The sequence below is a fragment of the Ascaphus truei genome, chromosome 3 (genome assembly GCF_040206685.1).
Source record: "Ascaphus truei isolate aAscTru1 chromosome 3, aAscTru1.hap1, whole genome shotgun sequence".
In the NCBI taxonomy this organism is placed as follows: domain Eukaryota; kingdom Metazoa; phylum Chordata; class Amphibia; order Anura; family Ascaphidae; genus Ascaphus; species Ascaphus truei.
This window is the reverse complement of record NC_134485.1, coordinates 433,806,282-433,821,865: the sequence shown is the minus strand read 5'-3', so window position 1 is coordinate 433,821,865 and position 15,584 is coordinate 433,806,282. Positions and strand designations below refer to the sequence as shown.

The 15,584-nt window shown below is 53.8% G+C and overlaps 1 protein-coding gene across 4 annotated transcripts in view; it reads right to left on the bottom strand.

Moving 5' to 3' along the window:
* Positions 1 to 11,738, bottom strand: part of SPAG17 (sperm associated antigen 17) — a 481,463-nt gene extending 469,725 nt beyond the window's left edge. For all 4 annotated transcript variants that reach the window (XR_012800093.1, XM_075592931.1, XM_075592933.1 and 1 more), the window contains exon 1: positions 11,416 to 11,738. Coding sequence is in view for 3 of the 4 variants with exons in the window: in XM_075592931.1 (XP_075449046.1) it covers positions 11,416 to 11,508 (93 nt within the window). In the remaining variant the exon portion in view is untranslated. The remainder of the gene's footprint in view (positions 1 to 11,415) is intronic.
* Between the last annotated feature and the right edge of the window lie 3,846 nt (positions 11,739 to 15,584).

Sequence of the window (15,584 nt, the reverse complement as noted above, 5' to 3'; positions counted from 1 at the left end):
ATGGCGATTTTCAGTCATTTTAATACATAGCGTACCATATGCAGTGGTAGCGTTCATTACTCACACCACTGAGCAAGTGTGATCATTGTGGGTGATTTGCAATGTAACACAGGGATTGTGGCTATATGCTGATGTATATACTGTATATGGTTAAAGATGTAATACATGCTATCTACCTAGCAATTCGCATTATTGTTGATATAATTGTATCTCTGATAACAATGAAACTTCATGGATTATACATATATACTGCCATTGAGTATATATGTATACTCTTATTAAGAAAACACTGCAGAATAATATTTTTTCAGAGATCACCTTAAAATATACCATACCATTTATATGGAAATGTACTTCTTTGAAACACAAACTTGGTTCATAACAGGTTTTGATTTTTGACAAAATTAACAACCAATGAGTTTATTGAAATATGCTGGAGCACAGCAGGTTGGTGTTTATAATTACTAACAACCATCTGCAGCTGTTGATTGATTAAAATAGCAACAATACTGTGGTGAAGGCTGCGCTTATAGTGCCGGCGACGTGACATCGCTCCAAAACAAAACAATGGACTCCGTCGCGAGCGCTTATAGTAAGCGCGACGGGCGACGGAGCGACCAAAAATTTGGAAGCCGAGGAAATTTGATTTTTCAGAGATTGTCGCCACATGTGACTGACTCTGAACCAATTAATGACCCCGTCGCTAGCGACGTCGCTGAAAGTTAAATTATAACTTTCGCGGGTTGGGACAGCGACGGGTGACGTCATCGGCCACGTCGCCAGCACTATAAGCGTGGCCTAAGTCAGGGGGGTGCAAACTTTTTTCCCTGCGCCCCCCTGCCGGCGGTACCCTCTCTTCCGCGCCCCCCCTAACCACCATTGACCCGCCCTCCGGCGTCATGACGCCGCGTTGCCATGGCGACGCAAGAAGGAAGCCGCCGGAGTCACGGGTAAGTATGGTTTACAGAGGCCCTGCAGCTCCCCGGGCACTTAATTTAAGTGCCTTCGGGAAGCGCGCGGGGCCTCTGTAAACCCCGCGCCCCCCCACCGGCAGTCTCGCGCCCCCCCTGGGGGTCGCGCCCCACAGTTTGCGCACCGCTGGCCTAAGTCATGGGTGTGATCAGGTTTAAACATAGTCATTTGCAACGGTTGCCTCTATACAACAAAGCAACATAAGTCGCAACTATGTTTGGTACATGGACATTGCCTATTGGGCTCTATGCTGAAGCATCCACATGTGACTTAAATGCGATTTAGCTTTCTGGTTAGCATGTACACTACTTTCACTAAATTATTAAAATAATAGTTAGGACACAGCCTGGTGATCCCAAAACACCATGACCCCCACCCCTACAGGCGTTACCTTTTCTCCCACCCCTATAGACGTTACTCAGCGCACGTCTTGCCCCGTCCGACCAAGCGCAGAGAGGATAAAAACCGAAGAACAGCGTTTGCAAATCATTCATCCCTCATTATGACGTCACACTTTCATGCTGGATTTCGGCGGCCCGCATTATAAAAACTTACACATGGTAACCCTAAGGTAAAAGTGGTGCAATGCTATGGTGCAAAAATCGGCAGCACGAGTATTACAGAAACAAAATCCCACTGAAATCCACAGCGGTTTTTCTTCAGTACATCTGGGCAGGGTGTTTTGTCCCAGAATTGCCCCACTTTTCATTGATAAAAAGACATTAATGTCTATGGGAGAAGTCGAGTAAAAACGCTGACTCTGCAGACAATGACCTTGGGCAAGTCACTTTATCTCCCTGTGCCTCAGGCACCAAAATCAGTGTCATCTGGGCAGGGACAGTGTCTGTAACATTCCATGTGCTGTGTACCGCGCGCTGCACTGTAATGGTGACGCGCTATATGAAAAAAAGGGCGACATGAAAGTTATTATTATTATTAACTAGCTGAGAGACCCGGCGTTGCCCGGGATGTAATGTTCCCGCTCCTCTATCTCTCCTCTCTCCTCCCCCCTCTCTCTGTTTGTCCCCCATTCAATCCAGTCCCCCCCCTCCCTCCTTTACAGCTTTGTTTGTCCCCCTTTACAGCTTCATGCAGTGTGTGTGCGTCAGTCATTGTGTGTGCGTCAGTCAGTCATTGTGTGTGCGTCAGTCAGTCACTGTGTGTGTGCGCGCGCGAGTCTGACGCAGAAACTCAAACACATACACACACAGACTGACTGACTGACACACACACACAGTCAGTGTGTGCGTGTGTGTGTGCCTCAGTCAGTGTGTGCGTGCGTGTGCGCCTCAGTCAGTTTGTGTGTGCGGCAGTCAGTGTTTGTGTGCGCGTCAGTCAGTGTGTGCGTGCGTGCGGCAGTCAGTCAGTGTGTGTGTGTGTCAGTCACTGTGTGTGTGTGTGTGTGGGAGGGGGGGGGGGTGTGCGTGCGCGCGTGCGTCAGTCAATGTGTGTGTCAGTCAGTGTGTGTGTTTGTCAGTCAGTGTGTGTGTGTGTGTGTGTGTCAGTCATTGTGTGTGTGTGTGTCAGTCAGTCAGTGTCAGTCAGTGTGTGTGTGTGTGTGTGTGAGTGCGTCAGGGTGTGTGTGCGTGTGGCTGTCAAGGGTTGATTGCGTGCGGCTGTCAGGGGTTGTGTGCGTGTGCCAGTCAGTGTGTGCATGCGTCAGTCAGTGTGTGTGTGTGTGCGTGCGTCAGTCAGTGTGTGTGCGTGCGTGCGTGCATCAGGCAGGGTTTGTGTGCATGCGCCAGTCAGGGTTTGTGTGGGTGCGTCAGTCAGGGTGTGTGCGTGCGTCAGTCAGGGTGTGTGCGTGCGTCAGTCAGGGTTTGTGTGCGTGCGGCAGTCAAAGGGCAGACGCAGGGGGGGGTGAAGGGCAGGCGTGGGGGGGTGAAGGGCAGGCGTGGGGGTGGGGTGAAGGGCAGGCGGGGGGATGGGGTGAAGGGCAGGCGGGGGGGTGGGGTGAAGGGCAGGCGGGGGGGGGTGAAGGGCAGGGGTAGGGGGGGTGAAGGGCAGGGGTAGGGGGGGTGAAGGGCAGGGGTAGTGGGGGGGTGAAGGGCAGGGGTAGGGGGGGGTGAAGGGCAGGGGTAGGGGGGGTGAAGGGCAGGGGTAGGGGGGGTGAAGGGCAGGGGTAGGCGTGGGTGAAGGGCAGGGGTGAAGGGCAGGGGTAGGGGGCGGGGGTGAAGGGTAGGGGCGGGGGTGAAGGGTAGGGGCGGGGGTGAAGGGCAGGGGCGGGGGTGAAGGGCAGGGGTGGGGGGGGTGAAGGGCAGGGGTGAAGTGTAGGGGTGGGGGGGGTGAAGGCAGGGGTGGGGTGGGGGGGGGGGGGTGAAGGTAGGGTGGGGTGAAGGGCAGAGGTAGGGGTGGTGAAGGGCAGGGGTAGGGGGGGTGAAGGGCAGGGGTAGGGGGGGGTGAAGGGCAGGGGTAGGGGGGGGTGAAGGGCAGGGGTAGGGGGGGTGAAGGGCAGGGGTAGGGGGGGGTGAAGGGATGGGGTAGGGGGGTGAAGGGCACGGGTAGGGGGGGTGAAGGGCACGGGTAGGGGGGTGAAGGGCACGGGTAGGGGGGGATGAAGGGCAGGGGTAGGGGTGAAGGGCAGGGGTAGGGGGGGTGAAGGGCAGGGGTAGGGGGGGTGAAGGGCAGGGGTAGGGGGGGTGAAGGGCAGGGGTAGGGGGGGTGAAGGGCAGGGGTAGGGCATGAAAGTGAAGCACAAATTGTTGGCAGGAGTAAAATGTCCACACACACACACATCCGAGGAGGCTGCTTGGCCCCCCCAGCGGGCGGGGAGTTAAGGTAGCGCCGGGGAGTTAAGGGAGCGCCGGGGAGTTAAGGGAGCGCCGTGGAGTTAAGGGAGCGCCGGGGAGATAAGGGAGCGCCGGGGAGTTAAGGGAGCGCCGGGGAGTTAAGGGAGCGCCAGGGAGTTAAGAGAGCGGCAGGGAGTTAAGGTAGCGCCGGGGAGTTAAGGTAGCGCCGGGGAGTTAAGGGAGCGTTGGCGGCTGGGGTAGGAGGGCCGTGCCGCGCTTACCCTCCGTGTTTCCGGGAGCCGGTTGAGAGCGAGGGGGGAGGAACCTGCAGTTGGCGGCAGGGGCAGGAGGGCCGCGCTTCCCCTCCGTCCAGGAGCCGGTGCAGGGCGGCGCACGTGATGGGGCGGGGGGGACAGAGGGGTGTGTGTGTGTGTGTGTCCCCTTTGGCCCGTCACTCCGCCTCAGGCCAAAGAGAGGTGTGCGGGGGCGGGCGGCCCAAGGGAGCAATCTCATTGGCCTGGCCCAAGGTCCAATGGGATTGCCGCTAGGGACACAGGGAGGGACACAGGGAGGGACATACAGACATAGCCACATAGGACGCTTTCAGAAATATATAGTAGATGTACCACGCACTTTGTTCCACTTTTTGCCCCAAGTGAGGCATCTTGTGATTGGGGGAGTGTTAAACAGAGGAGTCCAGGAGGAGTCACATGACACAGATTAGAATGACATGCATCAGTGACGCTATTGAAACTACATACTGTACTTGAGTCTGAAAACTTTGCAAATCAATGCAGAAAACTCAGAGAAGACCTGTAACCCTTACAGAGCTGTAGGGTTAACAATACATCAACATGCATATACTGAATCCAAATAATGTTATCCTGCTTGTTTCTCAGAACTCCCCAACCTGATTCCCGCTCTGTGAAACTGAACACGCAGAATCTGGGGGCGGACATGCAAATGAGCACATTAAACATGCTACTTACATCTCAAACATATTTCATGTATGTGTTACTCTTGTTAAGCATGTTAGGAAAAGAAGAAGCATGACACAGATCAGTACACGGGGGAGATTGGGCCAAATGAGACTGGCTGCAGAGTTGAAACATACAGAAGACAAGAAGAATGTGACACAGTGGGAGAGGTCTCCAGGCGCTCTTGGTGTATTTTCAATACAAAAATAGTGTTTATTTTACATTTAAAAAAAATAAAGTTTCGTCCCTAAAGGCGTTCATCGTGGCTGAAACGTTGTTTTTTCTTTATGTAAAATAAACACTATTTTGTGCTGAAAATACAGCTCGGTGCGCCTGGAGACCTCTCCCCTATATGGATGTGTGACAGGTGCTGCACGGTCTCTGGACGCGCCCGGTAACCACTTTCTAATATATTATTATATGCCCTTAACGAATCATTTCTGGTGTGCAGTACCTTTACTTTTTAGTTGAAGCATTTGATTAATCTCCTAATAATATGCACCATAATATGGTAACTCTTCCTATAGCCACCACCGCACCAAGTTACAACCTGTCCCAATGCACATATAAAGTGCCTGACTAAGCACGGTACATGTACCGGTAAAACGGCGCGCCATGCACCTTTACACGCAGCTCACTCAGCTTCCAGGTGCCTTTTTCATTGGCGTTTCCCATGTGCTAAATTGTGTTGCACCCAGCAGCTAGTACATAGGCAACGTTACCATAGCAACATGCCGTCACATTTCCATGGTAACGCGATGCCGCAGCGCCATTTGACGCCACAATGCAAAAGGAGGGCGGAACAAAAGAGGAGGCACCAAGGTAAGTGCCTATGTGCGGCAGGTTTGTAAATTCACCACTGTACATAGGGTTACCAACGGTCCCACCATTACAGGGACTGCCCGAAATGTGCAGGGGACGTCCCAACTGCAGCGGCTCAGCAGTATGTCGCACTTGTACAGTCCAGTCTGACGTAAACAAGCAAAGATACAGTATTTGAGGTATTTGTGAAGTAAAACGAAAAGAATTATGCTAAAACTCTAGGGGGACATGGTATAAGCAGTGCACATGTATATATGTTACCATCCAAGTGGTAAATGTCATCACACCTTTAATTGTTTACACAAGTAGTGAGAGCGCAGGCAATGGCCAACTCCTAAAACTCTTGATGCATCTATCTCCCTTCAGGGATAGGCCATTTTTGTTATTATATATTTAAGACTCTTACCATTTATGCTGTATCCCAAGCCCACCCTAGTTGGTAAAATTTGCCCCTCCCCCTCTATGCTTATTCTTATTGCTGGCATCTACCACCCTCCTAAAGCCCCACTGCAATCCCTGGCTAATAGCACTCATTGTCTGGGCACAATTTCCTCTCTGAATGAGAAGAGTGAGCTGTTAGTTCTTTGGGATTTCAACCTCAATTGGCTTGACCCCAAAAACAACAAAATCTGAACACAATTCAAGTCACTAAATTTAACCCAACTAATTTCCCAACCCACATGGACAAATCTAAAATCTGGCAACCATTCCCTGCTAGGTTGGATTCTGTACCCTTGTCCCAACTGAATCAAATCCTGTGGTAACCTACCTGACATTTTCAGTGACCATGCAGTAGTGTACTGTGTAAGCAAAATCAGATCTCCCCAATCTAGCCCTAAAGTTCTCCTCACTAGAACATCTAGAAAGTTTAACCCACAACAGTTTATGGCTGACCTTACTGTCACGGTAGCTTGTGACAGGTTGTAATTTACACCAAAACTATATATAAATATATATATATATACCTGGGTTTGAACTGGAACGAGACTTAGATATATTAAATATAATTTATTCCTTGATAAAGGTGAACACAGCAGATTATACAATAACAGCAAAATATAGACACTTACTTAAAGATTATGGCAAGAAAGCCATCAGGATTACAGACTGGCCACTTCTCCCATATTTCAGTTGACATCACAGCAAAACAGGCAGGACACATGCATGGCATTTCTTCTCAGCAATCAAGATGGTATAGCACAACAACAGGCCTGATGACATGCAGGCATGAAGATCATTTGCATGAAGAACAATGAAGAACCATGAAGCACTTTGCATGAACAACATGGGTAAAGGGTGGCTTTGACTTATATACTATGTCAAACTCATCTCTTTAACCCTAGGTGCCGCGACGGCTAGCAAAAAGTCTTTGAAGCTCTTTTGGCTTCCATTGAAGTGTGAATTACCACATTTACAAAAACATCCACTTCCCTTGGTCCCTAGGCCAAGCATAAACAATTAGCAATTTGGTCTTTGATGACCAGGCTTGTAAATTCTAGCCTTTCCTGCTCATCACAACAGGGGTTCCTCAGAACTCAACCAAAATTTCATATTTACTGCAAATCATTGCCTAACTCCCGTTCCGTAATACCTACAAGCAGAGGAGACCTATTAATACATCCCGTCCCACCTGACGCTCGCAGAGAGACCCAACATTACAGTGTAATATGAAAATTAATAGAGATATTAATATCTGGCATTTAGCAGCAGTTACATATACAGTGTTTAGATTAAAAAAGATATGCTAAATCCCACGAATACAAATATGTAGCTCTTAGCCGGTTCCGCCAAGGACATCTCATAATATTCTTATATTTAATAAAGTTACTCATTTTGATTTTCTGCTGGGGGTAGCCCCACCCTGGCCCCATCAATAAAACCTTTTGAAGTAGGCTTGTAGCTTCTCGCATAAACAATTAGGTCATTACCTGTTGATCACTAGGTGTCACACCTCTCTGTTGATATACACTTCCAGTGAGGAAGCTTGCATATCAAACGTGAATAGACTCATATGAGGCACCATTTGGTCCTGGTACGCATTACAAAGGCAGGCAGAGGTAGTTAGCATTTGGCCTGTACCTTGTAAGACTGCAAAAAGTCACTTTATCAAAAATATATGTTCCTCTTATGACAAAGTTATATTTTTAATATGTGTGTACTTGGGGGGTGACCCGGAGGCTGTACCCCCAAGGCTCAGGGTCCTGGCTTACTCCGTTACCAAATTACCAGTTTTCAGGTAACTGTTTATTCAGCACTGCATATAAGATTAACCCCTTAAGTCCCAGTGGGTGGGTTATGCAGACACTGACCCAGCAACAATACATTTTACACAGGGGAATAAGCATTTTCATGTTATAACAAGGGTTAAATCACATTTCTGGACCTCAGCCCAGTTAACCCCTTGTCTCCCTGACGAGGTTAGAGGGGGGCCCTTGGGGAGTAACCCCGTTAATCCCGGGCCAAACCCTCACTATCGTCACACTTACCAACTGCCCTTGGTACAGAATCGACTTAATACTTGACCACGATTCTGCGCTTGATTATTTCCAATCTGAGTTCTTAAAACTCTATGATACCCATGTTCCACTACGCAGAATAAAATTACGGGGGGCCCACCTTCTGCGGGTTACGACTGACCTTATAGCACTCTACCAGTTCAGGGATGCCTTGTGGAAAAGCTACAAAGTAACTGGCACTACCAAGGATCTTAAAAACTACAGATGCCTGCGGAACATGTGCACAAGGCAAACAAGACCAGCAAAAGCCCAATATTACTCTGACAAGCTTCACCAGAATACAGTACATCAAATCCAGCAAACGTCTGGAAGGTTATCAACAATATATTCCATACTTCTAGCCATCAATAACCATTGTATATCAAAAAGGATGATACAGTACTACACTGACAAATCCCACTGACATTGCAAATGCATTCAATGATTACTTTGTGGGGTGTGCTACTTCCCATCTATCAAAGCGCAACCCGAACTGCAACCATGAAGCTCAACCTGGGAGTACCCCTATATCAACCCCCCCAACAGTGTATTGTATGTCTTTATTTATATAACGCCATTAATGTACATAGCTAATACACGTGGTAATCAAATAAATAACAGATAATATAAATAACAGGTCATGGGAATAAGTGCTTCAGACATAAGAGTAACATTAAGGAAGAGGAGCTTACAGTCTAATTGGTAGGTAGGGAGAACGTACAGAGACAGTAGGAGGGAGTTCTGGTAAGTGCGTCTGCAGGGGGCCAAGCTTTATGTATCATGTGTTCAGAATATCCACAGTGCTATTCATATGCTTCTTTAAGCAAATGTGTATTAAGGTGCTTACAATTTTCCATTTGTCTCCGTATCGAAAGAGGAGATCACACAGGGGATCCTAACATTGAAACTAAACAGCCAGAACATACCTAAACTGTACCAGATATGGACTTCACACATATTATTGGCCACCAGGTGCAGACTCGCGAACTTCTGGCACAAGGAAGGACCTCCACTGTGATTTTACAAACACTGAGAGAAGTTCATATTCCGCAGCGTCTCACAAGTCCCTTACATGGATCTTATTATAAATTCGGTGAGATTTGGCTTCCCTGGGAATCTTCACACTATGTCACAGAGGGGTTTTGTCACTTTTTTACCCACCGTAACTGATATAATGTGTGGATGAAACTTCACAGTAGTGCAATGGAGACTCCGTTGACCTGAGTTTCTCCCACTTCTGCTCTGTCTAACATGCCCTTCCCTCTCCCTGATCATCACCTTCTAACCTTTAACCTCACTTTACCCTCTGCACCCTGCAGATCACCTAGTTCCACACGCACATACAGAAGCCTACATATTCTACACCCCCGCTTATTGTCCTCATCTTTACATCCTCTCCTCTCGCCCATCACTACCCTTTCCTAGCAACCTCTCTATAGGACAGTATACTTTCATCAGCCTTAGGCCGAGTCCATAGACGGACAGGCCGTGCTGAGGCGTGGGGACGCTCCGCGCTGAGCCCCTGCATCCTCAATGAGGATGCCTTGAGAGGGGGCTCACGCGAGCGTCCGCAGGCGTGCTGACGAGTTGGAGGTTTCAGCCGAGCGCCAAGCTGTTTTTCAGCGCTCTGTCGGCTGAAAACCTCCAATCACAGCACAGCAGCGTCAACGTCACGGCGCTGTGACGTCGGCGCCGTGACATTGACGTCAGTGCGTCGCGGGTGATTGGCCCAGCGACGTCACTGCCCCGCCTCCAACCACCTCCCCCCGGCTCCCTTTGCGCACGCTGGCTCGCCTGCAAGTCCGTGCAATCGCGCTGACTGAAGCAGGCGAGCCTCAGCGTTAGCGCGCCTCCGCTCTCCCCACCCCTCTATGGCCCGGGCCTAAGACAAGATGGCTCCTGCCATCACACGTTCTCCCCGATAATGTAAGCCACGAGCATGGCACACCCACTTTACCTGCTTCCGCCAAAACTGATCTCACACTGCGGTACGTTACTGGAGGAGATCCCGCTCTAAAGCCAAATTCCTCCACTATATGTGTATACTCTCCTCCTATAACACTGCACTTTACCTTGCCAAGCAAACTTAGTTTTCTTCACTCATACTAGGGGCCTCATGCAGAGAGCAGCGCTATTTACAATCTCGCCATTTTCCGGCGAAAATCGTGCAAAAAACAGCTGAAAATGGAGAGGTAGGAAAAAAGCGCCATTTTTTTTTTTCTATTTGAAAATCTCGCCGCGCGGCTGGCGAGAAACTACATCTCGCCAGTCTGAAAAATATCCAAATTCAGAAAGGCGCGCTCGCCATCTAGCGGCTGTTTTTGGCGCGATTTTCTTCAATTTTCTCCGCCAACTAAAGTTGGCAAGAAGCAGGAGCTCGCCGGCTATAGGGGGGAAAAAAAATGCGCGATTTTTTTTTTCTCCCTTTCAGCTGCGCGCATCTCCTCGTTTACAATTCTCCACATGCAGTAATGCTAAAAATAGCGGATTTCGCCCATTTCTGCATATGGAGAATAAAACTCTCCATTAAAGCTACTTTTTCTTAAACTCTCCAATTATTACTACCACTGCTCTCTGCATAGGCCCCTAAGTCTGTTCTCTAGCCCTCAATGCCTATTCGCTACCTTAACTCTCTTCACTGCCCCCCTACACCTGCCCCCCTCCTACCCTCACAGCCCAATAAATTGCCACCTACTTCACAGATATGATGACATCTGTGCGTCATTCTGTTGATGTAATATACAGAACTCTGACCCCCTCCCCCATTATATAGCGCTCCCGAGTATGTATTTACATACAAACGATCATATTAATGAGTGTGACGCCGTAATGTAACAGGAAATGACTGGCACAGAAAGGGTTAATAACACCCAGCACCCCCCTGTAATTACCTCCTGCACCCCCTCCCCCCTGTAATTACCTCCTGCACCCCCCCCTGTAATTACCTCCTGCACCCCCTCCCCCCTGTAATTACCTCCTGCACCCCCTCCCCCCTGTAATTACCTCCTGCACCCCCCCCTGTAATTACCTCCTGCACCCCCCCCTGTAATTACCTCCTGCACCCCCTCCCCCCTGTAATTACCTCCTGCACCCCCTCCCCCCTGTAATTACCTCCGGCACCCCCTCCCCCCTGTAATTACCTCCTGCACCCCCTCCCCCCTGTAATTACCTCCTGCACCCCCTCCCCCCTGTAATTACCTCCTGCACCCCCCCCTGTAATTACCTCCTGCACCCCCTCCCCCCTGTAATTACCTCCTGCACCCCCCCCCTGTAATTACCTCCTGCACCCCCTCCCCCTGTAATTACCTCCTGCACCCCCCCCCCCCGTAATTACCTCCTGCACCCCCCCTGTAATTACCTCCTGCACCCCCTCCCCCCTGTAATTACCTCCTGCACCCCCCCCCCCCCCCCTGTAATTACCTCCTGCACCGGGGCGCAGATCAGGCCGGACTCCCAGCCCCGGGATCCCGCGTTGGCCGCGGACACGGCGCTCTTCCCCCGCTTGGGGCCCATCCTGTATCCGGGACTCTGCGTCTCAGGCGCAATGTGTCAGTGCGGGAGCCGGTGCAGCGCAATGTGTCAGTGCGGGAGCCGGGGCCGCTTCTCGGCGCAGCGCAATGTGTCAGTGCAGGAGCCGGTGCAGCGCAATGTGTCAGTGCGGGAGCCGGTGCAGCGCAATGTGTCAGTGCGGGAGCCGGGGCCGCTTCTCGGTGCAGCGCAATCCGAAGTTTGTTTGAAGCCGGTGGACGCCGTCTGGTTGCCAAGCAACGGCGCCGTCACCAACGTGACGTCACAGAGACAAGCGGGCACCTCCCACTCTCTGCTCCTCCTCCCAGTGTCACTCCCTGCAACCTCCCAGTGTCACTCCCTGCATCCTCCCAGTGTCACTCCCTGCAACCTCCCAGTGTCACTCCCTGCTCCTCCCTCCCAGTGTCACTCCCTGCATCCTCCCAGTGTCACTCCCTGCTCCTCCCTCCCAGTGTCACTCCCTGCATCCTCCCAGTGTCACTCCCTGCAACCTCCCAGTGTCACTCCCTGCTCCCCCCTCCCAGTGTCACTCCCTGCAACCTCCCAGTGTCACTCCCTGCATCCTCCCAGTGTCACTCCCTGCATCCTCCCAGTGTCACTCCCTGCTCCTCCCTCCCAGTGTCACTCCCTGCATCCTCCCAGTGTCACTCCCTGCAACCTCCCAGTGTCACTCCCTGCAACCTCCCAGTGTCACTCCCTGCTCCCCCCTCCCAGTGTCACTCCCTGCAACCTCCCAGTGTCACTCCCTGCATCCTCCCAGTGTCACTCCCTGCATCCTCCCAGTGTCACTCCCTGCTCCCCCTCCCAGTGTCACTCCCTGCTCCCCCCTCCCAGTGTCACTCCCTGCAACCTCCCAGTGTCACTCCCTGCATCCTCCCAGTGTCACTCCCTGCATCCTCCCAGTGTCACTCCCTGCAACCTCCCAGTGTCACTCCCTGCAACCTCCCAGTGTCACTCCCTGCTCCCCCCTCCCAGTGTCACTCCCTGCATCCTCCCAGTGTCACTCCCTGCTCCCCCCTCCCAGTGTCACTCCCTGCATCCTCCCAGTGTCACTCCCTGCTCCCCCCTCCCAGTGTCACTCCCTGCACCCTCCCAGTGTCACTCCCTGCTCCCCCCTCCCAGTGTCACTCCCTGCATCCTCCCAGTGTCACTCCCTGCATCCTCCCAGTGTCACTCCCTGCATCCTCCCAGTGTCACTCCCTGCATCCTCCCAGTGTCACTCCCTGCATCCCCCCAGTGTCACTCCCTGCAACCTCCCAGTGTCACTCCCTGCTCCCCCCTCCCAGTGTCACTCCCTGCTCCCATCCCCCCAGTGTCACTCCCTGCTCCCACCCTCCCAGTGTCACTCCCTGCTCCCACCCTCCCAGTGTCACTCCCTGCTCCCATCCCCCCAGTGTCACTCCCTGCATCCTCCCAGTGTCACTCCATGCTCCCCCTCCCAGTGTCACTCCCTGCTCCCCCTCCCAGTGTCACTCCCTGCATCCTCCCAGTGTCACTCCCTGCTCCCATCCCCCCAGTGTCACTCCCTGCTCCCACCCTCCCAGTGTCACTCCCTGCATCCCCCCAGTGTCACTCCCTGCTCCCCCTCCCACTGTCACTCCCTGCTCCCACCCTCCCAGTGTCACTCCCTGCTCCCCCTCCCAGTGTCACTCCCTGCATCCTCCCAGTGTCACTCCCTGCTCCCACCCTCCCAGTGTCACTCCCTGCTCCCCCCTCCCAGTGTCACTCCCTGCTCCCCCCTCCCAGTGTCACTCCCTGCTCCCACCCTCCCAGTGTCACTCCCTGCATCCTCCCAGTGTCACTCCCTGCTCCCCCCTCCCAGTGTCACTCCCTGCATCCTCCCAGTGTCACTCCCTGCATCCTCCCAGTGTCACTCCCTGCATCCTCCCAGTGTCACTCCCTGCATCCTCCCAGTGTCACTCCCTGCATCCCCCCAGTGTCACTCCCTGCAACCTCCCAGTGTCACTCCCTGCAACCTCCCAGTGTCACTCCCTGCTCCCCCCTCCCAGTGTCACTCCCTGCTCCCCCCTCCCAGTGTCACTCCCTGCATCCTCCCAGTGTCACTCCCTGCATCCCCCCAGTGTCACTCCCTACATCCTCCCAGTGTCACTCCCTGCAACCTCCCAGTGTCACTCCCTGCTCCCCCCTCCCAGTGTCACTCCCTGCTCCCCCCTCCCAGTGTCACTCCCTGCAACCTCCCAGTGTCACTCCCTGCTCCCATCCTCCCAGTGTCACTCCCTGCTCCCCCCTCCCAGTGTCACTCCCTGCTCCCATCCCCCCAGTGTCACTCCCTGCTCCCACCCTCCCAGTGTCACTCCCTGCTCCCCCCTCCCAGTGTCACTCCCTGCTCCCCCCTCCCAGTGTCACTCCCTGCATCCTCCCAGTGTCACTCCATGCTCCCCCTCCCACTGTCACTCCCTGCATCCTCCCAGTGTCACTCCCTGCTCCCACCCTCCCAGTGTCACTCCCTGCTCCCCCTCCCACTGTCACTCCCTGCATCCTCCCAGTGTCACTCCCTGCTCCCACCCTCCCAGTGTCACTCCCTGCTCCCCCCTCCCAGTGTCACTCCCTGCTCCCACCCTCCCAGTGTCACTCCCTGCTCCCACCCTCCCACTGTCACTCCCTGCTCCCCCTCCCAGTGTCACTCCCTGCTCCCCCCTCCCAGTGTCACTCCCTGCTCCCACCCTCCCAGTGTCACTCCCTGCATCCTCCCAGTGTCACTCCCTGCTCCCCCCTCCCAGTGTCACTCCCTGCATCCTCCCAGTGTCACTCCCTGCTCCCCCCTCCCAGTGTCACTCCCTGCATCCCCCCAGTGTCACTCCCTGCATCCTCCCAGTGTCACTCCCTGCTCCCACCCTCCCAGTGTCACTCCCTGCTCCCCCCTCCCAGTGTCACTCCCTGCATCCTCCCAGTGTCACTCCCTGCATCCTCCCAGTGTCACTCCCTGCTCCCACCCTCCCAGTGTCACTCCCTGCATCCTCCCAGTGTCACTCCCTGCTCCCACCCTCCCAGTGTCACTCCCTGCATCCTCCCAGTGTCACTCCCTGCTCCCCCCTCCCAGTGTCACTCCCTGCATCCTCCCAGTGTCACTCCCTGCATCCTCCCAGTGTCACTCCCTGCTCCCCCCTCCCAGTGTCACTCCCTGCATCCTCCCAGTGTCACTCCCTGCATCCTCCCAGTGTCACTCCCTGCATCCTCCCAGTGTCACTCCCTGCATCCTCCCAGTGTCACTCCCTGCATCCCCCCAGTGTCACTCCCTGCAACCTCCCAGTGTCACTCCCTGCAACCTCCCAGTGTCACTCCCTGCTCCCCCCTCCCAGTGTCACTCCCTGCATCCTCCCAGTGTCACTCCCTGCATCCTCCCAGTGTCACTCCCTGCTCCCCCCTCCCAGTGTCACTCCCTGCTCCCCCCTCCCAGTGTCACTCCCTGCATCCTCCCAGTGTCACTCCCTGCATCCTCCCAGTGTCACTCCCTGCATCCTCCCAGTGTCACTCCCTGCATCCTCCCAGTGTCACTCCCTGCATCCTCCCAGTGTCACTCCCTGCATCCCCCCTGTGTCACTCCCTACATCCTCCCAGTGTCACTCCCTGCAACCTCCCAGTGTCACTCCCTGCTCCCCCCTCCCAGTGTCACTCCCTGCTCCCCCCTCCCAGTGTCACTCCCTGCAACCTCCCAGTGTCACTCCCTGCTCCCATCCTCCCAGTGTCACTCCCTGCTCCCCCCTCCCAGTGTCACTCCCTGCTCCCATCCCCCCAGTGTCACTCCCTGCTCCCACCCTCCCAGTGTCACTCCCTGCTCCCCCCTCCCAGTGTCACTCCCTGCTCCCCCCTCCCAGTGTCACTCCCTGCATCCTCCCAGTGTCACTCCATGCTCCCCCTCCCACTGTCACTCCCTGCATCCTCCCAGTGTCACTCCCTGCTCCCACCCTCCCAGTGTCACTCCCTGCTCCCCCTCCCACTGTCACTCCCTGCATCCTCCCAGTGTCACTCCCTGCTCCCACCCTCCCAGTGTCACTCCCTGCTCCCCCCTCCCAGTGTCACTCCCTGCTCCCACCCTCCCA